Here is a 26,443-nt window from a genome sequence, read left to right as displayed (position 1 = left end):
GCCACCTAGAGGTGGCAACCCTGTCAATTAATGTCTGACAATTTATAGAACCTATAGGTGGCACTAGAGAGACAATTTGAATCCTTTCTGGAGGAAATCTGGTTTACATACTATTTTTCCCAAGGAGCATTGCCCTCAAGACGCCCTACCAGCTGGATCTCCGCCACGAGAATCGGTACCTTCCAAGAGTGTGAATGTAATAAAGACAATGCTTAAACTGGTGCGAATGTTACAAGGATAAAGCTGAAGCGTACAATTCTACCCTTCAGGGGTAGTAGGGTTAACTCTGGTTCAGAACCATTGCCCAATACTAACTGATATGCAGTGTCTCATAAATGTATCCTCCACATAAAGTTAATTCAATGAAATTCCTTTAATCCGGCATCCAATAGTCTAGAAAGTCTGATAATCTGGTATCTGTATGACAAACACATCCCTAATAGGGCATTTAGTCAGTACTGGGTGGAGAAATCTATTAAATCCTTGGTCTCGGGACCTGATCAGGGATCCAGCAGTGGTGGGGCAGCCTGATATTTAATGAGTGATCCTGGCCAGCATCAAGTCCATTTATATATTTAATTTCAAATGAATGTAAAATGCAAATGATCTAGAAATGATTCAGTGCAGGATAAAATCCTTTAATGGGGTGACCAGACCCCCGCGGTGACTGAGGTTACAGGATCCCGCATTGAATTGCTCTATTTTCCAGGTATGTTTCCGACTATGCTTATAACGGGTACAAATCGATTTGCCAGCACAAGCTCATCCTAGCAATACAGAAATCTCAGCAGGGCTCCGAAACCGCGAGGACTTTCCCGCCCTGTTTACTGGAGTGGACAGCAAGCAGAGAGAGAGCCAACATGGCCTTGGACATTCATTGCTTTGATGGTACGCCACTGAAATCTGCAGCTCGACTTTACACTATGGCTGCAGAGTCACCATTTTTCTATTAAATCCTAGTCTTCTGTCATTTCTTAGTTATATCTGTTGCTAGAAAAGCTGGGTGACAACCACAATAGACGTTGATGTTATTACAGTATCCTAAGGGATTGCCACCCAGCTTTCCCAGAATTCCTGAATAGCCAATTTGTCTTTTTACATAAACCCAATCCTATATAAGGTAGATATGTCATTCAGATCTCTAGGAAAGCTGAATAAGAACATTTGTGCGGCAGCTGCAATGGCGGCCAAGTCAAGAGCCTGAGGGGGTGGTGCATGACCAGATTCTTTCTTTGGGGTACTTTGAACCCCTGTGTCATGCTCCGCCCCCTCAAGCCCTGTACTAGGCACCAGTTTTGCCTGGAGTGTCCCTTAAAGACATGAGAAGTGCTTTATTAGCAGTACTGACTACCAGTGTAAGTTCTGTTATCAGTGTAACTGATCTTCATCCATTTTTCTGCCTATATATATATATATGTGTGTGTGTGTGTGTGTAGGTGCGAAGATGCTATGCCCCATCCATTCATGGACAGACGGAGAGGAGATAGCAGGAGACGTCCTTAGACACAGGTAGGCTGCTGAAGACGGTGTGTTTCATGGAAGTGTAATGTTCACTCACGTTCGTTATACCAGGGGTAGTTTATATACATTTTATATAATGATATGTCATACAATATTTGCCACTATTATAATAATATTCTTAAATGCCATTTACAGGAAATCTCAATTAAACTGCAGTGATATTGTGTGTACAGTAAAGCAGTGGTCAGTTGGGGAACTACAACTCCCAGCACGCTCTGACAGCTGCACGCTAATGTATTAAGTAAGAATAGATCTATGTTTCTTCCCCTTTAGGGGGGTGATTGAGGGCTGGAGAGGATGGTCGGTATGTTTAAAGGATGGAGGTCAATGGTCAGAACTGGCTGGCCACGATTACATCCTGGATCTGATCTCTAATGCGGAATTGCCCAGAGAATTTCCCAAACAGAAATCTTATTTCATCACTTCGGAAGCAGCGCAAGAGAACGTTGAAAGACGCAGTGTGTAAGTATGGGGGATCTTGCACACCACAATACCAATACAGATAATTACAGTATAAACGGAAGAACCAGTCCAATCAGACATCAACAGTGAGCCAGAAATGTGACATCAACAGTGAGCCAGAAATGTGACATCAACAGTGAGCCAGAAATGTGACATCAACAGTGAGCCAGAAATGTGACATCAACAGTGACCAGAAATGTGACATCAACAGTGAGACAGAAATGTGACATCAACAGTGAGCCAGAAATGTGACATCAACAGTGAGCCAGAAATGTGACATCAACAGTGAGCCAGAAATGTGACATCAACAGTGAGCCAGAAATGTGACATCAACAGTGACCAGAAATGTGACATCAACAGTGAGACAGAAATGTGACATCAACAGTGAGACAGAAATGTGACATCAACAGTGAGCCAGAAATGTGACATCAACAGTGACCAGAAATGTGACATCAACAGTGAGCCAGAAATGTGACATCAACAGTGAGCCAGAAATGTGACATCAACAGTGAGCCAGAAATGTGACATCAACAGTGAGCCAGAAATGTGACATCAACAGTGAGCCAGAAATGTGCTCAGAGCAGTTGTCACTTCCCTTCCCCCACTCATCTTGGTATACAAAGTCCATTACTCAGCAGGGATCGAGAACACGGATCTGTATCACACAGAACTGGTGCAGATCCGTAAAATAGTCATATGCATGAGACCTAAAGAGAATATGAAATCTGGGCTCCATCCCATAAATAATAGTAGGAAAAGTCAGAATTAAAAAAAAAATAAAAAATATCACATTTAGGAATATATATTTAATTTTTGATATTAATATTAGTAGTCATAGAATTGCTTGTAAAGGTTCCGTTTCCCTGGTAACAGTCTCACTTTTATCTTCTTCTTTCATAGAGTATTTGAGGAAAAGTCTGAAATAAATGAAAACGTCCCTCCTCCACCTATGATGAAAGCTCCATCTCTCCCGCCACAGGGTGTTCCAGAGTCAGAAGGTTATTACAGTCATGGTGAGGAAAACTGTAATAAAGCCGTGTACCATTGCATTTTATGTTCCTGAATTGTCCAATTTCAGCAAAATAATGGATGCAATAAGATACTTGATATATAGGAACTGCTCCTTCATAGATGATTTCCTCTCAGGTCTTTTAGTGTGTATACCACGGGCTACAATATATCTGGAACCATAGAGGCAGGGCATGGGACTGCTAGGGGGTTCAAAGTTGGAGGGAACAGGGTACTGAGTTGCTTCCCCTGCTTTCAGTGACACTTTCAGAATGGAATCTGCCACTAGGGGGAGTTCGCTGCATACAGATTTGTACAGGTCCCACTGAGTTCAATACTAGCTGTATACATTCATGTGTAATTAGCTCCCCCTAGTGGTGGCTGCTGTCAGGCAGAATTATATCATTTATTAAGTCAAAGATATATGATAATAAATTACCTAAACACGAATGTTGGACGTAACTTTAATAAAGGAGTGCTGCGTTTTGCGGAGGTCTGAGTGGGGCTCATTCTACAAAACCCTGTAATTTCTGTGTACTCCACTGCAGTATATTGACACATATTAGCTGAGGAAGTCCAAGGATCACACAGCATGCACTTCATTGTGCAGAAAGATATTGAATTCTCATTGATGGATGATTAATCAGTCTTCTTTATACCAGCAGATTCAGACACGTTAAGCGAGCCCCCTACTCAAAAAGGCATGGACCATTATTTAGACAGCCTGTTCGATCCTGTTCTGTCCTATGGAAATGGGGTAAGAAAAATGTTTTTTATCTTCTCTGTTATGAATATCTGAGATTACTCAGATCCCAAAGAGAAGCAATAAGAATATCTGCCAGCCCATCAACCAGTAATGTTGGTCCAGAATAGTAGTTTGGAATAAATCACATGCATTCTGAATTGCGGATAAATGCCACTTGGAACCATAAGCGCTGTGCGGAAAGACCCATCCCTAATATCTTAGATCAGCTGATATACAGCACTGCACTTTGGTGCATTGCATTGCTGGGGATGTGGGATTTTCCTACATCAGATTATTTCAAAACGTCTGATATAAGATCTACATCTCCCACAATGCCATACAGCAGAAAAAGAATTACCATCTCTAAACCAGCAACGAAGCCAGCAGGGGGATGTGAGGTTCTAGACCCTGAGAGTTAAAGGGAAACCAGCAGAATTTTGAATGCAGCTCCGGATTTGACTAGAGAAGACAACGCCATGTAACTCAAGATAACTACAACTAGCTGTAAACTGTAAAATGTTTTCATAAAAGGAGCTATGCTTTACTCTGGCAGACACCAGATCTGTTACCGTGTAAGAGGCATTAAACCGGGTCAGTGAACTCAACACATGGTATTGCTATATCCTATTACACATGCCGTACACCATCTACTGCCGCTGTGTGTGGTATTCTGGAATCTTATTTAAACTTTTTTTTATAGAAGGGGATCATTCAGTGATTTATAGTTGCAGATATATTTTTTTATCGTAGGAGATTGCTTCTCTGCCTGTGTGTCCCTATGACAACCCTTCCTGTTTCTACACTCACTGGGTCTCAACTAGTCAGATCTCAGTAGCGATTCTGCTGTGGAATTACTGTTGCGTATTTTGTGGCTTATTTTTACGTCACGTGTGACTGCACCCGCAAGACTGGAGGTGTTGTCATGGGGACCCGGAAAGAGAATCTCTTCTCACAGAAGGACTGTCTGGAACTACCAGAAGGTTGTATCAGAGGTACTTTCTATACTGTTACTACTATTATACTATACTGTATAATAATTTGTATTACTGTACTCACTAAAAATAATCCTCTGTAGCAAATCATCGAGATCAAAGAGAAAAATTTATCTGCAGGAATATTTCACTATTATGGCTAGGAAGAACAAGGCCGAGGCTGTTGCTCTTGATATCACTGGCCGGGCTCGGAAAGAGTCCACTTGGCACAATGATTCCCTGCTGTCACCTGATCTCCTTCATCTCGCTCTTTGTCAGAGATCACGTTCCAGCTCATCACTGTAGTTTGGGCCACTTACCTGCATCTCTTCTCCTCTGTAGGATCTAGAAAAGCTGACTGCCATGTCCCAGAAAATGAAGGGTGGCGGAGGTGTGGGAGGCAGGGATGGCACTGAGGTACCTGGAGAATCCAATTTACCCAGCAAAGCATCACACCATACAGGCGAGTGTCAATCCGCTATTTAATAATATTGTATTGGTGCCCTCTATAGCCTTCACATATAATCACTAGACCGGAATAAACACTGTATACCACTACAGAGCACCTGGTACATTGATGGAAGCCAGCGCCATTGACAAACTTATATTTCTTTCTGTAGACATGGAACAAAGCATGTATTCTCAGCAGCAAGCCTATATCAACCAGCAGGCCATGCTACTGGTGAGTATATCCAGACTGACCGTTCACGCTCAGGTTTTGGCACAGCTGCCATGTATGCGCTGCCAACAAGGGCATAGGAGTTCACGGCTGCAAAGCAGTCCAAGGATATATGTACCCGCCTCCGTTCCGTTTATGCTCTGTAATGGGTTACCTTATGGATTATCTGTGTATGTATGGCCAATTTGGCGGTTTTAGATTACAGGTAAAAAATACTCCTGAATTCATGCTAAAAGGTATGTCCAGATATTTGTCATAAATTATTTCAGTTTTCTCGCTGCCTATACCCGCCATTGAAATGAATGAAGCCTAAGTGGAAAAGTTTGCATTTGTAGCTCCTAGAGGGGATGTGGACTGTCATGTGGGCGAGCTTTCTTTTTGTGTACTATTCCAACTGGGCTTGATTATGGGAGTTAGGTCTTAATCACAGAAACGTATTTCACATCCGTGTGTTGTCCGTTAAAATAACGGACAGCACACTGATCAATGCAATTCAATAGGGCCGTTCACACATCCATGTTTTTTCAAAGAGCGTGCGTCCTTTGCGTGACTCACTGCATGCCCTATTCTGGTCTGTTTTTGCGGATGAGACTCGCCCAGTGAAGTCTATGAGTGCGTGAAAAACACGGACAGCACACGGACGCCATTTGTGTGCTGTCTGTTTTTCATGCGTTAGTTGCTAAAGAAGTGCAGAGAAGAAAAAAGTGAAACCAGGAAGTGTTTGCAGAGGAGAAACACCGGCTAGAAAAACGGATGACACACGGAAATCGCAACACAGACAGTCATATGCATGAAAAACTGCCATGTTTTGCGGACGCAAATCAGACACACTTGTGTGAATAGGGCCTAACAGACATAAGATTGACTGACATGGAGAAAGGAGAGGAGAGCATGGTCTGTACATATTTATATGCAGGTGTGTGACCGGGTGACTAAAGACAGTTTGGATCAAGTGCAGATTATGTCCCCCTAGTGAGGAAGCCATGGGACATAATCTTCACTTGTTCAATCAGGGGGACATAAACTTCACTTGATTTGTTCGTTCTTTATAGCCTCTGCAAGGGTTCACTATAATTTTAACTTTATGTTTCTTGTAAATATATACATTTTTCTTTGTGGGTAGGTTTCTTACGTTTCATGAAGGATAATTGGAGTCAATCAGCTGCTTCAAAGGCCAGCAGGATATTGTCGTGTATTAAAAGAGGCATGGACTCGCGGGACAGGGATGTAATATTACCACTTTACAAAGCATTAGTGAGGCCCCATCTAGAATATGCAGTTCAGTTCTGGGCTCCAGTTCATAGAAAGGATGCCCTGGAGTTGGAAAAAATACAAATAAGAGCAACGAAGCTAATAAGGGGCATGGAGAATTTAAGTTATGAGGAAAGATTGAAAGAATTAAACCTATTTAGCCTTGAGAAAAGACGACTAAGGGGGGACATGATTAACTTATATAAATATATTAATGGCACATACAAAAAATATGGTGAAATCCTGTTCCATGTAAAACCCCCTCAAAAAACAAGGGGGCACTCCCTCCGTCTGGAGAAAAAAAGGTTCAAGCTGCAGAGGCGACAAGTCTTCTTTACTGTGAGAACTGTGAATCTATGGAATAGCCACCGCAGGAGCTGGTCACAGCAGGGACAGGAGACACTGCAGGAGCCGTCACAGCAGGGACAGGAGACACCGCAGGAGCCGTCACAGCAGGGACAGGAGACACCGCAGGAGCCGTCACAGCAGGGACAGGAGACACTGCAGGAGCCGTCACAGCAGGGACAGTAGACACCGCAGGAGCCGTCACAGCAGGGACAGGAGATGGCTTTAAAAAAGGGTTAGATAATTTCCTAGAACAAAAAAATATTAGCTCCTATGTGTAGAAATTTTTCCTTCCCTTTTCCCTTCCCTTGGTTGAACTTGATGGACATGTGTCTTTTTTCAGCCGTACTAACTATGTAACTATGTAACTATGTAATATACTCCAGCTGTGTATTATCTGTGTGTTGGATTCACCAGTCTCCCCATTTATCTCCAGGCCCAGCAGATGACCATGCAGGCAATGGCTCTGCAGCAGCAAATGGTCAGCAATTCCTCTGTAGGTCCCTCTGTTTCCAGCAGCCCAAAACACAGCATCAAGACTCCTCCCAGCAGACCCAATTCTTACAGGGTGACACCTACTGTAGCGCCAATGCCCAGGACCGGGATACCAAGCCAGGTAAATGGCAGGCGTTCCAGATATCAGGATCAACAGCACAATCTGATTTATTGACGCAATGTTTCTACTGATTAAGGAGATTTATGGGATTACCACAGCATTATATTGATTTTTGATAATATTATTGTAGTAAAATGCAGGTGGATACATCTAATTCTATGTTCTCATTTGTAAACTAGAGGAATGTTGTGAATGGATCTCCCCACAGGATCCAAACATCTCCAACCAGGGAGAGCTCCTTCAGTCAAAGACCCGGTGAGTTTGCCCCTTTTTTGTATTAAAAGGGCTGTGTCCATAAGACAACCCCTTTCCATGTGCCGCATGAGAGCATATGGGCATCATAGAGAAGGGTCCCAAGTGTCTCTCCACAAAGAGCGGCTCCCGCTCTATTGGACTCCGCCTGGCCACCCATTACATGTTCAGCTGTTTTTTACTAAAGACTCAATTTTCGATATTTCTTTGAATAGCTGGCATGTAATACTAAACTTCCGCTGCAGCTGATCGATAGATCGATTATATTGTAAAAATGGGTTGTCTTGATGATGAGAGATCCTCTTACAGAAGTGTACTCCCATCATGTCTCAGAAGGGAGCACAGATGTCATACTCTCCTTACTCGGGAGTCTTATTCTTCATTCACTAATACGTTCACTGCATCCTAAAGAGGGTCCAAACCTGTTTTCATTCTGGTTGCCATGGCTACGTCCAGGGACATATTCTTACAAAGACAATTTCTCCTCTACCCAATACTAGATATACTGCTATATAATTACACTAGATAACATTGGTAAGCAATTTATATGTTTCAACTAGATATTTGGAGTAGCTGCATAATAATTTAATCTAAGTGTATTGGCATCCTTATCTAGTCTTACCTACCCGGTTAGCCTGGTATCTATAGGAATTATTGGCTTGATTAAAGATTTAATAAAATAAAAATATTTTTTAAGCGTTCTTGTCCAGGCGATATTATCTGCCTTGCATATCTACAGTCAGAGAATTGAAAATAAAGAAATACGTTTTATAACCCCTTTATCATGGATGTTCTGAAGCCATTGTCTTGGCTAGTTCTATTATATTGTCATGTGTTTATTGCCATTGCAGGTCCTTCCAGCCAGACGAGGCAGGAAAATCTCATCCATCATACTATGATAAATTCAGAACATGATCCTGGGCCATCACACAACATAAAGGATATAATAAACCAATACAAACAGCCGGGTATGACCAGACCGGCCCCAGCTCCTGTAAGGTGAGTTCATTGTGAGACCTCAAATCCTTCAGTGCAGTGGTCTGCAACCTGTGGCTCTCCAGCTGTGGAGAAACGATAAGGCTGGGTTCACACGAGCATGTTCGGTCCGTAAAGGACGGAACGTATTTCGGCCGCAAGTCCCGGACTGAACACACTGCAGGGAGCCGGGCTCCTAGTATCATAGTTATGTACGACGCTAGGAGTACCTGCTTCGCTGCGGGACAACTGTCCTGTACTGTAATCATGTCTTCAGTACGGGACAGTAGTTCCACGGAGAGGCAGGGACTCCTAGCGTCGTACATAACTATGATGCTAGGAGCCCGGCTCCCTGCAGTGTGTTCAGTCCGGGACTTGCAGCCGAAATACGTTCCGTCCTTTACGGACCGAACATGCCCGTGTGAACCCAGCCTTACTCCCAACCCAACAACTCAGGGGCTGCTGAGAGTTGTAACTTCACCACAGCAGAAGAGCCTCAGGTTGCAGACCACTGCTATAGATTGAGGCCTGGAAACATGAATAAATATATGATGGCTGCAGTTTGTATAATTGGAAAAATGTTTCTTTGGTTTATAGGAGGGAGCCCCCAAAATATTTTGGGAGGAAACTCGACCCACATGAAGAGGCTTTGAAGATCCTTAAGGGACAAATGTCTAATCGACCGCTTGCAGGACCCTCACCGGTCTCCAATATGTCTTATATTCCTAAGGTAACAAGAAGCCCTATATAAAAGTCATTAGTTTGAGACGCTAACATCTTAAAGGGCTACAAAGAGCGGCTCTCACACCTGAAGATGCGGCACATCCATGCAGTACATGGGCAGACTATTGATTTCAATGAAAATGGTGTAGTGCTCAATTTCCCCTGTAAATGGCGCTGCAGGAGAATTGAACACTTGCTGACAGGTTCTATCACAGATTACAACTGATCACTGATGATCTCAACAAGATACCTTGTGATCAGTTTATCGTCAAGATACCCACAGAGGACAACTCCTTTAAAAATATTCAACATAAAACAGACCTAAAGTTTCTGCAAAACATACAAATTCTAGCTGAAAAGAGATAACAATAGCTGGCATTTATGTGTTTTTTGTGTACAGATAATGGAGGAGGTGAGGAATCCAAGGGTGTACAGGAAATCCAATCAGTTGGCTAAGCCCCCCCTAGTGGTGGCTGCTGACTACTAGAATTTTATCATTTGATTTTATGTCTATACAGGGGATTTTGAGCTTTGTATAAGAAAAATGAACCCCTCCTATAAAGATCTATTTCGAAATTTATCATAACAGAATTTTGGATTTAAAAAATGTTAAAAAAAATTCTAAAATGGAGATGCATTTTGAAGTGGCGCGGTAAAAGATTTCCTTTAAGAAAATGCCGTCTATACGTTTACAGCCACAATTTCTGGAATTTATATTTAGGCTTCTAGAGATACCATTGCTTTGGTAAAACCCGTTCCCAGCATCAAACAAAAGAAGCCCGCCAGCCTTCCGCCGGTCAGTGCCGTGAGACCCACCACATCCACTGCAGGTAATTCCTGTACATTGTAATATTGCATTAAATGATTTTTCTACCTAAATAATGACAAATTACTGGAAGGCACATGAACAGCCTTGGGCAAAAAAATCAGGCAAATAAAACTTCTCTTATAAAAATATAAGTTGATATTTGGTGGGCATAAGGTGAGCGTACATTTTTATATCAGACAATTGCATATCCTATAATTTCCTAATATACTTCTAGTATCAGAATTGGTCCTTTTATGATCAAGGCAGTGATGGGAAAATCAAATTTACCACCATTGCTCCAAAAAATCATCATCATGCCAGAGGCTGCCATTTCTGGCACCCGGTATTCTGTCTGTGGGTATCAAGAGAAGCCCTTGGGGATTCATGTATTACACTCACTCTTAAAGGGAAAGTTTTCCATAATAGAATTATATTATGGAATTGCTACATATGGAATTCTGTCATGTATAAATATTAGGGAGTCATTTTGAAGGACCCTGTCATCCCTGAGAACAGCCTTTAGCGTTGGTAGGGCAGATATGTATTCTTGTAATGATTTCTGTGCTCTACAGTGTCAGTCTCACGAGAGCTGTCGGAGGAACAAGAGAATATCCAGACACAGTTGCATCGTCAGTATAGCGAGGAGTTTTACACCTACAGCAATGTGTCCTGGAGGATATACATCAGGAAAGAGGTAAGATCCCTTACTTCAGAAAGCTCGGTGACAAGCAATATGGCTGAAACTGAATTCTCACAGGGTTATCATCCAGTTTTCCCGGACTCCTGAATGGTCAACCTACCCTGTTATACATACAAGTGGGGGAGAGATGGTATCACTGCAAAAACCTTGCAGATTTACCATTCAGGACTAGAGAAAAGCAGAGTGACAATCTGTGTAAAAGCAATGAGGTTATCTATACATTGGTTGTCATCCGGCTTTTTTAGTAACGACAATTATAATGCAAACTGATTTTGAAATTATTTTAGAAACCCCCCAAAAAGTTCACATCGGAATATTTTTTTTTGTAATAAAAAAATTTTTATTAACGTTTTCACAATGTATATACATGAAAAGAACATTGAACAGCCCCCTCCCTCCTCTCCCTCCCATTCCCACCCCCTGCTCAAACTAGAACCTTCTCTTACAACAGATATAGCTGCACGTCTGAGACTTTTATATACTCCGTACATTAAGCAGAAACCTCAAAGGCCTTTTCACATTAAACATTCAATATCCTATCACCTCCGCACCCATGTTCTAGCCAATGCATAAGGACACATGAGAGGTACAGTACAGAAATCCAAAGCATATCATACAGAGCGATATCATAGGAGGGCCAGAGCCTTACAGGGACCCCCAATAGCCCCAATCGATAAATCTGGACATACAAGCGCTCTGTTTAGGACCAACGCAACTGGAGCAAGGTCTGGCCTATCTAACCAGGGAGCCCAGAGATCTTCAAAACGCTTAGATTTGCCCGTCTCAAATACACAAGTTTTTCAAGTCCGAAACGAAGTATTGACCCAAGATTTAAATTCCACGATCTTGGGGGGGATCGGTATCTTTCCAATGTGCAGCTATCAGCTTACGGGCCTGATATAGAAGTCTCAGAACCGCCAGTCTCTGCCCCTTCGTCACAGGTAAATCCAAGGTATATCCCAGGATACAGATAATCGGGTCTAAAGCAATGGTACACTTGTACACCTGCCCTATAAGATCCACCACCTTTCTCCAAAAACCCCTAAGCCGCGAACAGCTCCACATAACATGCATAAGGTCAGCGCCATGTTCCGCACATCTATAACTACATGAGTCCCCTTTATAACCCATCTTATAAAGAAGAAGAGGGGTCCTATACACCCTGTGCGGAAGGAAGAGTTGGGAAAGTCGATACATTTCACTCAGGGACATGTTAGGGACTGATTCTAGAATGTCCTGCCAAACCTCTTCATCAATCTGACCCAGATCTCACTCCCATCTTTCCCTTAGATTAAGAGGCCCAGTTTTGAGAGTGGAATCTAATAGGGATACATACAGCAAGGAGATTATGCCCTTAGTGTTTCCTGGCTGAGCCAAAACGGTGATAAAAGAAGCATGAGGAGTCTGGGCCAGTGGCGTCAATCTATTCTGTTGGTCATAAGCGTGTCTAAGCTGCAGGAAACTAGATTGAGGGAGATCACATTCCAATTTTAGGTCTTGAAACGTGCGAAACACGCCATTAGAAAAAGATTTTGAAGCGGTCTAAGGCCTCTACGCGAACCAAAAATAGCTGTTTCTCACCAGTCACCACGCTAAGTGATGGTGTCTCTGCTCCCCACCCTCTGAGATGTTGCAGCAGAGCCACAATATAGTAGAGCCACGGGTTTGGTACTGCCAACCCCCCATCTTACTTTGGCCTCTGCAGCATCTCCATACGTATCATTGGAGCACCTTTTTTCCAGCACATCGGAATATTTTAACTGGGTTTTATTTTCCTCTAGGTCTTCTATCCCAGAGACAGCATCAACAACCCTCTCATCCTGGACCTCATCTTCAAGCAGGTGAGATTCCAAAACTTCAGATTTTACATTCATCCACCCAAGCACTTTTATCAATCGACATCATTTTAAATGTGTACTCCGCACAGTCTTTTTAAAGGACATCCTGGGAGTTGTAGTTCCACAGCAGCAGGTTGCCGTCTACTGGGAGGGTATATCAAATATTAAAAAGAACCACATCAGACATTTGCACATTTGTTTTAACCTACTGTCTACCATTATATCACAGGTCATCAGTGACACCCTGTCCGAAAGCTGCATCAGGATCAACCAGGAGGAGAGACAGAAAATGAGATCCCTGCTAGGTGAGCTGTTCCTGTATCCATGGGTTAATGGGTTATATCAATATATAAACTGTAAAATGATTTTTATAGGTGGACCTATCCTTTTTACATTACTCAGTATGGCTGCAGCACTGATACTTATTTTTGAGATCTGGTATTCTTAATCCCCAATATCAGCTTGCAAGGCATGTGGTATTCAGGGTCATCTGGGGAACGCTGTAAACCCACTCAGACTGCACTGAATCCCATCGCAATAGGTGAATCCCTCCAGCAGGGGGTGTTCCAGAGGATTTGACTGTTCTACACTTTGCAAATGCATTTGTGCTAACGTGGGATAGCCGGGAAACCCTTTTAAACTACGTAAAATGTTAAGTCACTTTGTAGATACATGACAGTTCTTATCTTGTACTGATTAAGTTACAGCCTGTATTATACTCCTTGGCTGCATTCACAATTATATTGGTTGTTATAGGAAACAGTCAGCAAGATTGTAGACAGATACACCCCTAACAGTTTAGCTGAGCTCCTGTAATGCAGATTGACAGTTTTTTCTAGATCAGATTACTTGTACATTGCCTGATGTAAAGATGACACTTTCAGAATTCAAATCACCAGAGCAAGCCATGTAGAGACACTGAACAAGCAGGAAATGCTTAGAGATTTGAGTTTTGAAACCTGAATAATTGTGAATACAGCTCTGGAGTATAATACAGGATGTAACTCAGGATCAGTACAGGATAAGTAATTTAATGTATGTACACAGTGACTCCACCAGCAGAATAGTGAGTGCAGCTCTGGAGTATAATACAGGATATAACTCAGGATCAGTACAGGATAAGTAATGTAATGTATGTACAGAGTGACTCCACCAGCAGAATAGTGAGTACAGCTCTGGAGTATAATACAGGATATAACTCAGGATCAGTACAGGATAAGTAATGTAATGTATGTACACAGTGACTCCACCAGCAGAATAGTGAGCGCAGCTCTGGAGTATAATACAGGATATAACTCAGGATCAGTACAGGATAAGTAATGTAATGTATGTATACAGTGACTCTACCAGCAGAATAGTGAGTGCAGCTCTGGAGTATAATACAGGATGTAACTCAGGATCAGTACAGGATAAGTAATGTAATGTATGTACACAGTGACTCCACCAGCAGAATAGTGAGTGCAGCTCTGGAGTATAATACAGGATGTAACTCAGGATCAGTACAGGATAAGTAATGTAATATATGTACACAGTGACTCCACCAGCAGAATAGTGAGTGCAGCTCTGGAGTATAATACAGGATCAGTACAGGATAAGTAATGTAATGTATGTACACAGTGACTCCACCAGCAGAATAGTGAGTGCAGCTCTGGAGTATAATACAGGATATAACTCCGGATCAGTACAGGATAAGTAATGTAATGTATGTACACAGTGACTCCACCAGCAGAATAGTGAGTGCAGCTCTGGAGTATAATACAGGATATAACTCAGGATCAGTACAGGATAAGTAATGTAATGTATGTACACAGTGACTCCACCAGCAGAATAGTGTGTGCAGCTCTGGAGTATAATACAGGATGTAACTCAGGATCAGTACAGGATAAGTAATGTAATGTATGTACACAGTGACTCCACCAGCAGAATAGTGAGTGCAGCTCTGGAGTATAATACAGGATATAACTCAGGATCAGTACAGGATAAGTAATGTAATGTATGTACACAGTGACTCCACCAGCAGAATAGTGAGCGCAGCTCTGGAGTATAATACAGGATATAACTCAGGATCAGTACAGGATAAGTAATGTAATGTAATGTATGTACACAGTGACTCTACCAGCAGAATAGTGAGTGCAGCTCTGGAGTATAATACAGGATGTAACTCAGGATCAGTACAGGATAAGTAATGTAATGTATGTACACAGTGACTCCACCAGCAGAATAGTGAGTGCAGCTCTGGAGTATAATACAGGATGTAACTCAGGATCAGTACAGGATAAGTAATGTAATGTATGTACACAGTGACTCCACCAGCAGAATAGTGAGTGCAGCTCTGGAGTATAATACGGGATGTAACTCAGGATCAGTACAGGATAAGTAATATAATGTACGTACACAGTGACTCCACAAGCAGAATAGTGAGTGCAGCTCTGGAGTATAATACAGGATCAGTACAGGATAAGTAATGTAATGTATGTACACAGTGACTCCACCAGCAGAATAGTGAGTGCAGCTCTGGAGTATAATACAGGATATAACTCCGGATCAGTACAGGATAAGTAATGTAATGTATGTACACAGTGACTCCACCAGCAGAATAGTGAGTGCAGCTCTGGAGTATAATACAGGATATAACTCAGGATCAGTACAGGATAAGTAATGTAATGTATGTACACAGTGACTCCACCAGCAGAATAGTGTGTGCAGCTCTGGAGTATAATACAGGATGTAACTCAGGATCAGTACAGGATAAGTAATGTAATGTATGTACACAGTGACTCCACCAGCAGAATAGTGAGTGCAGCTCTGGAGTATAATACAGGATATAACTCAGGATCAGTACAGGATAAGTAATGTAATGTATGTACACAGTGACTCCACCAGCAGAATAGTGAGCGCAGCTCTGGAGTATAATACAGGATATAACTCAGGATCAGTACAGGATAAGTAATGTAATGTATGTACACAGTGACTCTACCAGCAGAATAGTGAGTGCAGCTCTGGAGTATAATACAGGATGTAACTCAGGATCAGTACAGGATAAGTAATGTAATGTATGTACACAGTGACTCCACCAGCAGAATAGTGAGTGCAGCTCTGGAGTATAATACAGGATGTAACTCAGGATCAGTACAGGATAAGTAATGTAATATATGTACACAGTGACTCCACCAGCAGAATAGTGAGTGCAGCTCTGGAGTATAATACAGGATCAGTACAGGATAAGTAATGTAATATATGTACACAGTGACCCAACTGTTTATGTAAACTAATTCCATATGTAAACTGTAAAATATGGTTCCAAGATGAAAATGTGTTTTACCGATTGTGCAGTAAGACTGTTGCCCTGGGAGGAAGACTGGGTTACATAAGTGACAGCCACTGCTCTAAACTCAGTGGTCCTCAGGGTAATTATGATTTCCTTGCCTCGACTCTGATGGTAAACAGGAGTCTCTTAGTCCTTGTAGAAGACCTGCGCAGACTAGGAGATGCATGAATTTGGAGCATGAAAAATTGTTAATGGAATAACACGTCTATGTTTGATATCCGCAGCGGAGTACAGGGTGGATTCTGTCAACGCCATTGCAGATGACATGGTGAAAAAAAAGGTTGTGACTGCTGCCCGGGAAGAGTGGGAAGTGTATTTCTCCAGGCTTTTCCCAGCTGCGGTAAGTTTCTTTAGCTCATAATCATCACCTAATCAATCAGTTTTTAATGATAATCATATAAGGGTGTTGTGATGCTGGAAGGAGGGGTGGAGCTGTGACAACCTCTGTCTTTCCTTAGGATTGGTTGTCACAGTTAGCAGATGTATCAGTGTAACTAGTAGATCAGCAGGATGGATCTCATGAATACCTGGCCACAACTGGCTGCACATAGAATGTATCTGTGTGGAGTTGTGTAGTACACTGTGCAGCTTCAAAAACTCACTGGTGGCTTCAAAAATTTCTTCAGCATCTCCTTTTTTTCTTCAGGGCAGTGTTGGCACAGGTGTACAGATTCTTGGGGTTTCTCATACTGGAATAAAACTTTTGAAGATGCTGAAGAGTGGAGGCAACGCCCCGGAACAGCTGCGAGTCCTGAGGAGTTACAGGTATGTGGGAGCATGTCAGTACATAGACTTGTATTGTCCCTCATCAGATAACAAGTATCACTACGCTCTCTCTCTCTCTCCCTCTCTCTCTCTCCCTCTTTCTTTCTCTTTCTCTCTCTCTCTCCTGCCCTTCTTTCATTGAACAATCAGTTTTTGGAAATTCTGCTGAAGGAACAATGAGCTGATGACTTTAATAATCACCTTCCCAGAAATCAGAGACATAGTCCATTTCCAAGCAGTAATGTCCTCGTGTTCTCTCTTCATTCTTTCTACAGTTACACAGATGTCATGTTTGTCACCGTGCTCTCCAAGAACATGCTGGAGTTTAATCTGACCAACGAGAAGCTTATACTTTTCTCCTCAAGGTCCAGTCAGGTGAAGAGTATGGTAGATTGCTTCTTAATGGAGCTGAAGAAGGTGAGTGTCAATAAATGTTAAAGGGCTATTCCCAAAATCGACTTTTATCACCTATCCTATCTATATCTGATCGATGTGCGCCCTATGGCAGGAGCACCGCCAATCGCAAGAACGGGGATCTCGATTCCCACGTTCCTCCTCGCCACACCCTTCGCAGTGAGGAGGACATTGAATGGAGCGGTGGTCGAGCATGCGCCTGCCGCTCCATTCATTGTCGATGGGAATGATGGAAACAGCCGAGTGCTGTACTCAGCTGTTTCCATCAGTCCCATAGACTTTGAATGAAGCGTCAGCATGCATGCTCAACCGCCTCTCCATTTAATGTCCTTCTCACTACGGTTGAGCAGCGAGGAGGAACGTGGGACCCCCACGTGGGACCATCCTGTTGATAGGTGATAATTGTTGATTCTGGGAATATCCCTTGAAGATGCTGAGTACTTTTCTAAGAATAGGAACAGGGGCATCACAAGTAACCATGGGGACCCAATATCAAAATTTGGACTATGGAAAGGTTAGGGCTCCATCAAGACATTATGATTATTTTGGTCTTCGCTCTGTCCCCTGTGTCTTTTCCTCCTTTCCTTGTGCAGTGATTGGCATTAATTTTCGCACTCTTGCCTCCCATCATGCACCTACCTCTGAGTGAAGATTGGCCTCCTTAGTTGCATGCAGCTGCTACACCTGCTACCCTGGTAGTAACACCCATGAATAGAGTGGTTATTTATAGCCAAACATCAACTATAATGGTCCCAAGCACGGGCTAGGCCTCAGTGGAGATATGCAAGTCTTTGTATTTAAACTTCTCACCATTTTCACCACCACTGCTTTCTGTCAGTGAACAGGTAGACATCCTTTGTTTCCAGCGAAAAGCTTGTTACAGTGCGTTAGTGTAAGCAATTATATGTAAGCTATATAGAGCAACAGTACAAATCTCTCTCCTGTCCGGGCTTTTATCTACACTGATACATTGTAACATATTGTCACTGTGTGGACCAAATTCCCGTCTATCGGAACTGATCGTCTTTATACCAGAGACATAAGGAATATCGTGAAAGGGGTATTCAGACCACTGACATTTACGGCATATCCTAAGGGCCTTCGGATAAGTGGGGGGTCTCAGTTACTATCAGAATAGGGGTGGCAAGCAAATCGGCCAACCGCAGCAGAGAAAGGAAGGTGTCGAGGAAGAGAGCAGGCTGAGCATGTGAGCTGCTCTCTCCATTGTAAGTGTATGGGAGTTTCGGAAACATGGCGCACTCAATTTCTCATCCATTTTGCTTTACACATTAGGGAGTCACGGGATGCTCATTCTCCCTATAGGTGAGGGCCCCAGACATTTACGGATACACCATAAATGTCAACGGTCGGAATACCCCTTTATCATTTACAGCCGCCTCTATATAATTACGCCTATGGTCAGATTTTTCGTTTTTATACAGTCACCATTCTCAATTTTGGAATTTAAGAACCGGGGACAATCACATTTTACTACATGGATTGGGACTATAAAGAGGGATATCTATACTTCTATTCGTCTTCTCTGTTCTGGACATCAGACCTTGTCATATTACTATAAATTTAAAAAAAAAATAATACATTTATTCAGTAAATTTTTAGTGCAATTTCGTATTACAGTACAAACCGTACTAATCAAACCCCAATCCCCAATCCCCAATCCCATAAACAGTCCAGTTACAAAAGCATACAAAAATGACAATATGCAATGAGTCAAGAATAAACCACATATCTTATTCAATACAATGTAGACTGTTTTCCACATATGCGCATAAAAGGCAATATCTCAGAAAGAGTTAGAACCCTCGTGGCATATCATCCCTCCTACCTTAATATAGTCGCTATACATACATGTTGACCCGCTTCTCAACTGTCCCTTAATATGGATCAAACCATCTCCCTCCCCCCCCCCCCCCCCCCAAGAGCCCAGCGACCTCCAAGCTCCAGGCAGTTAAACAATCCAAGTATGGACCACAGTGCAGTTTTGAGAAGACCCAGCCTGAATCTCAATCACAATTGAGATGTATCAAGTCACGCTTCCCATACTTTTTCACATTTAGTCAGTGCGCCTCTTTTTTTGTACACCCCTTTTTCTAGATTTACCAAGCAGTTAATTTTTGCAATATATTCTTGTCCGGTAGGTCTTAACTCATCCAGCCAATGTTGGGCTAGCAGATTACGCGCCATATATAACATTTTAAGCCACTGCCAGCTTACAGGGCTCTGAGGTCGTCAAGTCTTCAACATATCCCAACACACAAACGAGCGGACCTAATTCAACAGTTACATGACAATCCTCTCTTATAAGGGTCACAACTTCACCCCAGAAACTCCTCAGCTCCCTACAGGACCAGAACATATGAAGCAGCATACCCGCAGAAACAACCATGCACTGGGGCCAAAACGCGTCAGGCCTAACCCCGATGTTCATACAAAAATGTTGGTGTCTTATATACATTGTCCCATATTTATTTGATACACAAGCTGTGAGCTTCACTTAGGGATAGGTGTGCTACCCTTTCTAACATTTCTTCCCAATGTATATCTTCCAATGGTTCTATTTCTGCCTCCCACCGTTCCTTGCTCCTTACCGGATATTTAGCCAGTACCAATATCAGATTGGCTTTGTAGGGTCTAGACAACACTACCGCCGAAGACCGGTGTTTTCTATAGAACTAACAATCGCCTTATCAGCAATAACACACTCGTTGTCCGCAGTATAATCTGCCTGAAAGGCACGTCTCAATTCAAGGTATCGTATGAGTTGAATGTCCCTCACCTTCCACCATATTTTATGAATCGGATTCAAAGTGGGCAAACTATTCGCCGACTTAATTACATTTTCCGGCATCCAGCATTTCGTATAAGTTCTGTTCAAAGAACCCCTTCAATATAATTCCCTGAGGGTCTCTGCCCTCTCCTTCCCACACCCAGCCAGAAAGTACACCCATGGATTAGGTACTGCCGAGCCTCCCTCTGTGATTGGTCGCTGTAGAGTTTCTAATTTAACACGTGCGAATCTTCCACCCCATATCAATTCACGAAAGTGGTACCCAGACTGGGGCATTATGCAGTAGGTACAATAGTTGTGGCATCCAGATCATTTTGATCAAATTCGTTTGGCTTACCATTGAAAGCCTCAGTTTAGCCCACGCTACCCTAGTATGCTTACACCGGCCTATTAAGGGAGATAGATTACGTTTCTCATATTCCGACAGACAACGGGTCACCACCACTCCCAGATATCACCTGCAATCCAGACTGAACATAAGAAACCTCATCGCGAAGAATATCTAAGGGCAATAAAGTAGACTTGGACCAATCAATGACCAGCCCAGAATATCCTCCAAAATTAGCAATTTGGCTACCCCCAAGGATTCCCTAGCATTAGCCAGAAATAAGAGCGCCATCTGTAATAAATTTTTTGTGTGTCTTTCGTTTTATCCTCAGGATTCGAACTACGTTGTTGCTGTGCAAAATTATGTAATGGAAGATAAAAGTTTCCTGAGTTTCCATAAAGGAGACATCATTCGATTACAACCACTAGAAGGACTACAGAAAGGTCAGTCCCTGCAGGACAATGATATAGCATGGGGGTTACTGTTTATATGCTTCTATATTTCAGCCAATCAAAAAGTGGCTTTTATATCAATAATTTTACCGTTATATATACTGTATATATATATATATTTCAGAGTGCGTGCTATCTGATCTTTACCGGGTGTTCTGTATAGGACATGATTATAAGTCGGGCAGCAGCACATCCACACATGTACCCTATTGCATAATCAACTCCAATGGTTAACTGGCCATACACATTAACCTTTAAATCTGTTCAGATCTATGAGAAAGATGATGTCATACTGATTTATTAAAGAGGGTCATATGAGGTTAAATAGCAGGTTTTTCATTGTATAATGAAAAGTTCTGCAACTTCCTAATATACTTTATGTTCCAATTCCTCACCATTTTCAGGATCTCTACTTGCTGTCAGTTAAAGATAACATTATTGTTTACACACAGAAATTGCAAACCTGTCCCATCCTAGCCCTTCAGCCTCTGAATGTAATGAAACATGTTTTGATTCACTGACATCAAGCCGAGATCTTGGAAAGGGTGAGGAATTGTAACATAAGTTAAGCAGGCCACATACGGTTTGAAATGTTTGCTCGTCTATAATCAGGCCATGTAGGGGTGTTAGTGATCATAGCACAGCGTAGCAAGGGTTCAGAACAAGGGGCAGACTGAGAATTGTCTGAAACCCTAGGCAATAAGGTCATGGGTTAGTGGGAGCTGTATAAATCTACATGCAGCAAGCTCCCCCTAGTGGTGGTTGCCGGCAACCATAATTATGTCATTTAACTTTATGACGGAGCTTGACCCCTATAAAGACATATAGTGGTTTGGGCACCTATATAGATTTAGCGTTTCATCTTTCTAACATTGTCTGTGAATTTTCATGCTGCATCATGGATCCTTACACAGGCCAAAACTATGGCTGTGTCGTTAGGAAGAAGGTGATGTATTTGGAGGAGCTAAAACGTGGCACTCAGGATTTCGGTGGGTTCTTGCAGCATGTTTTACTGATCTGTTTTTTCTGCTCTACTGTGATCTGTGCTGCGAATGACCCCCATTTGCATGAAAGACCTACAGTTTTCTCCATGTGGGCAGCTTCCGGTATCTCTTCTTTTGAGTGGTGCCCTGTGTAAATATTACTTCTTTTTATGTGAAGGTTAGGGCTGCATGGTCAGCTCTGCTGCATCAAAGTCTGGGGTGTAACACTAACCCAACCATCCCAAAAATACCCAGTCAACCAAACTGTGTATCAGACATCAATACAATCTGTTCCTTCACAGGCTGGAAATTTGGGGCCATTCACGGCCGGGCGGGATTGTTCCCAGTTGAGTGTGTACAGCCAGTAGCGGCTCCAGATTTTGTGAACCTACCAGCTGACCGGAAAGAGGAACCAAGAAATCGCCAGAGTCGGGCGGCGGCATCTGCGGCAGTTGCTGTGGCCGTGGCTTCCACGGCCGTGGCTCATGAATTTGACAAGAAAATGGATGTAAGTTGGAAAAAAATGTCTTTAGAGACCTCCAGTGCAGACATATGTAGAGGTCAAATAGTAGACGTTATAGATCGTCATTACTATTTTTTCCAGGGGTCGCCCACTCCAAGTGAATATGCCGAAAGTTTGGATGAATATACAGAGGGGGACACCTCGGAGATTGTGTTACAGGGAAGTTCATATAACATGATGGAATTTGCCAAAAAGTATTTCCGAGAGGGTCAGAGGATGTTGGCACATGCGGAGGCGGCTAAGACATCAGGGTAACTCCACCATCCTTGCTTTAACAGGGATATATATACTAATTTATATCAATGAGATTAGATGTGTTTGGTGGTGGGGTGTCTTTTTCGGCACAGAAGCGGACAGAACATATGTGCAGCTGCACAGGGGCACAGTAGGTTTGGGGCCCACTGCCACCCTAAAAACAGCTTCCTACTTATTATTAGATTGCATGTAAGGGACCGAGCTAATGAATTTTATAGCTCACCATTACTGGTGGATTTTTGGAGAGATATGGTGGTGGTGGTGGTGGTGGTGGGGGGGGGGTTGCTAACTACTGGAGAGCAGGGGGCCCATCCATATACACAGGGCCCTCTGTTGTCTGTGTCCACCTCTGCTTCTGCATGTCCCATCATCATCAAGCAAAGCAAAAATGTCAAGTACTAAATTATTTTCTTTTATTCCAGAGAATCTTCTAAACCGGGTTCAAAGAAAAGCCGAGAGTTCAAAGACCCTGCAGATATGATGAAATTTACCAAGGTGAGTAGCCTAGGGCTCCACGGACACACAGCGTCGTTCACGCGTCACGGTAAAATTGCGACTTTTGTTACAACTTCAATGTCTCCTTATGGGAAAAAAGTTGCAACATTGTCGGATTGTCTCACAACATTTTTTTTCCATAGGGAAATGTTGCGATTTTACTACTACTAGTGGTGTGAGATGAGACGATAGCCCCTGCAGACCTGCTACCTATTACTCACAGCTGACCATTTGCTACAATTGTCTTACATCAATTGTCTTGAACTTGTAGCTCTCCAGCTATTGCAAAACTACAACTCTCAACATGCCTGGACGGCCACAGCCATGCTAAGAGTAGATTGGGAAATTGGAGTTGTAGTTTTGTAAAATCTGAAGAGCCGCAGCCTTACATGATTCTTGTAGTAATGATGCTCTCTGTATCTGCCTAGAACCCTATACAGGAGTCACTTATTGAATTCAGTGACAGCAGCATGAACAGAATCGCCTCAGAACTTTCCCTAGGTAAGAATAATTGTATAATATCGCCCCATTATACAACGTTATATATTAGCTGCATAGCATTGTCCTGTTTTTCTATGCATTTCCAGTTACTAATGTCTCATTCTTTCTGATGCAGCTGTGATGAGGTTTATGGGGGACGCACCGATGAAGGGTCAGTCCGAGCTGGACGTGGTGTGCACAGTCCTGAAGGTAGCGTGGATTCGTCTATGGCCGGATTTACTGCAGATTGTCAGCTGCTATTTTTTTGGGGTTTCTGACTTTTTGCTCCTTTTCACTGCAGTTGTGCGGGGACCATGAGGTCTTGAAGGATGAAAGTTACTGTCAAATCATCAAACAGACAACTGACAACTCCAGCACTAAGACGTAAGTCATCTTACACTCTTAACATTTGGAAATCTGAAATAATCCCTCTCCCTCTTGACAATTTTTCATGACCTTTTACTAACCCCTAGGTTCCCGAGAGTAGACACATATCATTATAACAGTGTGTGAGCCACAGATGTCCCCATAACCGTATGTCATCCACAAATATCCTCCTAACAATGTGTCAGCGACAGACATAGCAATATATCAGCCACAGATATCCCCATAACAGTGTCAGCCAGATATCCCCATAACAGTGTCAGCCAGATGTCCCCATAACAGTGTCAGCCAGATGTCCCCATAACAGTGTCAGCCAGATGTCCCCATAACCGTATGTCATCCACAAATATCCTCATAACAATGTGTCAGCGATAGACATAGCAATATAACAGCCACAGATGTCCCCATAACAGTGTCAGCCAGATGTCCTCATAACAGTGTGTCATCCACAGACATAACAGTGTGTCAGCCACAGATGTCCCCATAACAGTGTGTCATCCACAGATGTCCCCATAACAGTGTGTCAGACAGATGTCCCCATAACAGTGTATCACCCACAGATGTCCTCATAACAGTGTATCATCCACAGATGTCCTCATAACAGTGTATCACCCACAGATGTCCTCATAACAGTGTATCATCCACAGATGTCTCCATAACAGTGTGCCATCCACAGATGTCTCCATAACAGTGTGCCATCCACAGACATAGCAGTGTGTCATCCACAGATGTCCCCATAACAGTGTCTCATCCACAGATGTCCCCATAACAGTGTGTCAGCCACAGATGTCCCCATAACAGTGTATCCCCCACAGATGTCCCCATAACAGTGTGTCAGCCACAGATGTCCCCATAACATTGTGTCATCCACAGATGTCCCCATAACAGTGTCTCATCCAAAGATGTCCCCATAACAGTGTGTCAGCCACAGATATCCTCATAACAATGTGTCAACCATAGACATAGCAGTGTGTCAGCCACAGATCTCCCCATAACAGTGTGTCAGCCACAGATGTCCCCATAACAGTGTCAGCCACAGATGTCCCCATAACAGTGTCAGCCACAGATCTCCCCATAACAGTGTTTCAGCCACAGATGTCCCCATAACAGTGTCAGCCACAGATGTCCCCATAACAGTGTCAGCCACAGATGTCCCCATAACAGTGTGTCAGCCACAGATGTCCCCATAACAGTGTCAGCCACAGATGTCCCCATAACAGTGTGTCATCCACATATCCCCCCATAAGTGTGTCAGCCATAGATGTCCCCATAACAGAGTATCAGTCACATAAATTGTTTACCAAGGCACCCCCCCCTCTCTACAAAGTTCCCCCGCTGTGTACTAGACAATAGCTTCATTGGACAAGGACACTGGTACATCTGGAGGGTCTACATGAGCTGGAAATAAAAAATAAAGTCAATGAATGCAGGTTCTATTAATACAATGCTAATTTATTATTCCAAAAATCCCTCACAATTTTGAACAATATGGTTAGGGTCATACAAAAGGCATCGGTCCCCTAATAGACGGTTGTTTATTCACCACCCCATTTAGAAAACAAGGTCATTAAACACCTTGGCCAAACGATCCTTTCTCCTGCTCGCTATTATTGCTGTGTCTCTAGAAATAAGAAGCGTATTGGAAAGGGGTTGGAGAGGATCGTCTGGTAGGGAGAGATTTTCGTACTATAACCTTGTTTGGCTTTTAGGGACAGTTGTCAGCGAGGATGGCGCCTCCTGTACATTCTCACCGCATATCACAGATGCTCTGAAGTTCTCAAGCCATACCTGTTCAAGTTCCTTCAGGACACGTGCCGAAGTCCAGGCCTGCACTTCCAAGGTAACCTGTACATACGGCCTATACTTCTCCGTACCATCCAGGTACATGAACTGCTGGGCAGAGGGATATAAAATATATCTAAAAATGTCATTTGGCTTGATGTGCCCCCTCCCTATCATATAGGCATCACCCTAAATCTATTTTCTATCATTTAAAAAAAATTATTAAAACGGCTTTTAGTCACTTGGCTTTATGTTAACCAGGGATCGCTAAAGCCTGTGAACAGAACCTGCGTAAAACCCTGCAGTATGGAGGGCGATCCGAACACCCCAGTGCAATGGAGCTAAAAGCTATGGTGGTAAGTGGTCAGTTCAATGGAAAAAAAAATGACACTAAAAGACAAATGAAGGCACTCAAGACGACTTGTGTATATATATATAAAGAGACTAATCCACACGGAACTCACCCAAGCGCTCTGCCACCATGTTTTAGCGATCGGTGGGGGTCTTAGTGCTCAGACCCCCACGATCTATACTCCTGACGTGTCAAAAGT

The 26,443-nt window shown here is 42.9% G+C and overlaps 1 protein-coding gene across 1 annotated transcript in view; it reads left to right on the top strand.

The window, feature by feature from the left end:
• MYO15A (myosin XVA) overlaps positions 1 to 26,443 on the top strand; it is a 106,850-nt gene that overhangs the window by 70,660 nt on the left and 9,747 nt on the right. The window contains exons 29-56 of the mRNA XM_075830630.1: positions 710 to 888; positions 1,437 to 1,509; positions 1,795 to 1,983; positions 2,884 to 2,996; positions 3,657 to 3,748; positions 5,050 to 5,170; positions 5,328 to 5,389; positions 7,419 to 7,598; positions 7,778 to 7,853; positions 8,702 to 8,849; positions 9,423 to 9,555; positions 10,270 to 10,378; positions 10,929 to 11,050; positions 12,838 to 12,897; positions 13,124 to 13,199; positions 16,447 to 16,562; positions 16,869 to 16,987; positions 17,263 to 17,404; positions 20,870 to 20,981; positions 21,905 to 21,979; positions 22,276 to 22,481; positions 22,578 to 22,747; positions 23,174 to 23,246; positions 23,675 to 23,747; positions 23,863 to 23,936; positions 24,028 to 24,110; positions 25,820 to 25,950; positions 26,154 to 26,248. Of these exons, the coding sequence (XP_075686745.1) occupies positions 710 to 888; positions 1,437 to 1,509; positions 1,795 to 1,983; positions 2,884 to 2,996; positions 3,657 to 3,748; positions 5,050 to 5,170; positions 5,328 to 5,389; positions 7,419 to 7,598; positions 7,778 to 7,853; positions 8,702 to 8,849; positions 9,423 to 9,555; positions 10,270 to 10,378; positions 10,929 to 11,050; positions 12,838 to 12,897; positions 13,124 to 13,199; positions 16,447 to 16,562; positions 16,869 to 16,987; positions 17,263 to 17,404; positions 20,870 to 20,981; positions 21,905 to 21,979; positions 22,276 to 22,481; positions 22,578 to 22,747; positions 23,174 to 23,246; positions 23,675 to 23,747; positions 23,863 to 23,936; positions 24,028 to 24,110; positions 25,820 to 25,950; positions 26,154 to 26,248 (3,202 nt within the window). The remainder of the gene's footprint in view (positions 1 to 709; positions 889 to 1,436; positions 1,510 to 1,794; positions 1,984 to 2,883; positions 2,997 to 3,656; positions 3,749 to 5,049; positions 5,171 to 5,327; positions 5,390 to 7,418; positions 7,599 to 7,777; positions 7,854 to 8,701; positions 8,850 to 9,422; positions 9,556 to 10,269; positions 10,379 to 10,928; positions 11,051 to 12,837; positions 12,898 to 13,123; positions 13,200 to 16,446; positions 16,563 to 16,868; positions 16,988 to 17,262; positions 17,405 to 20,869; positions 20,982 to 21,904; positions 21,980 to 22,275; positions 22,482 to 22,577; positions 22,748 to 23,173; positions 23,247 to 23,674; positions 23,748 to 23,862; positions 23,937 to 24,027; positions 24,111 to 25,819; positions 25,951 to 26,153; positions 26,249 to 26,443) is intronic.

This window comes from Rhinoderma darwinii, chromosome 6 (assembly GCF_050947455.1).
Source record: "Rhinoderma darwinii isolate aRhiDar2 chromosome 6, aRhiDar2.hap1, whole genome shotgun sequence".
In the NCBI taxonomy this organism is placed as follows: Eukaryota; Metazoa; Chordata; class Amphibia; order Anura; family Rhinodermatidae; genus Rhinoderma; species Rhinoderma darwinii.
This window is presented reverse-complemented; position numbering and strand designations above follow the sequence as displayed.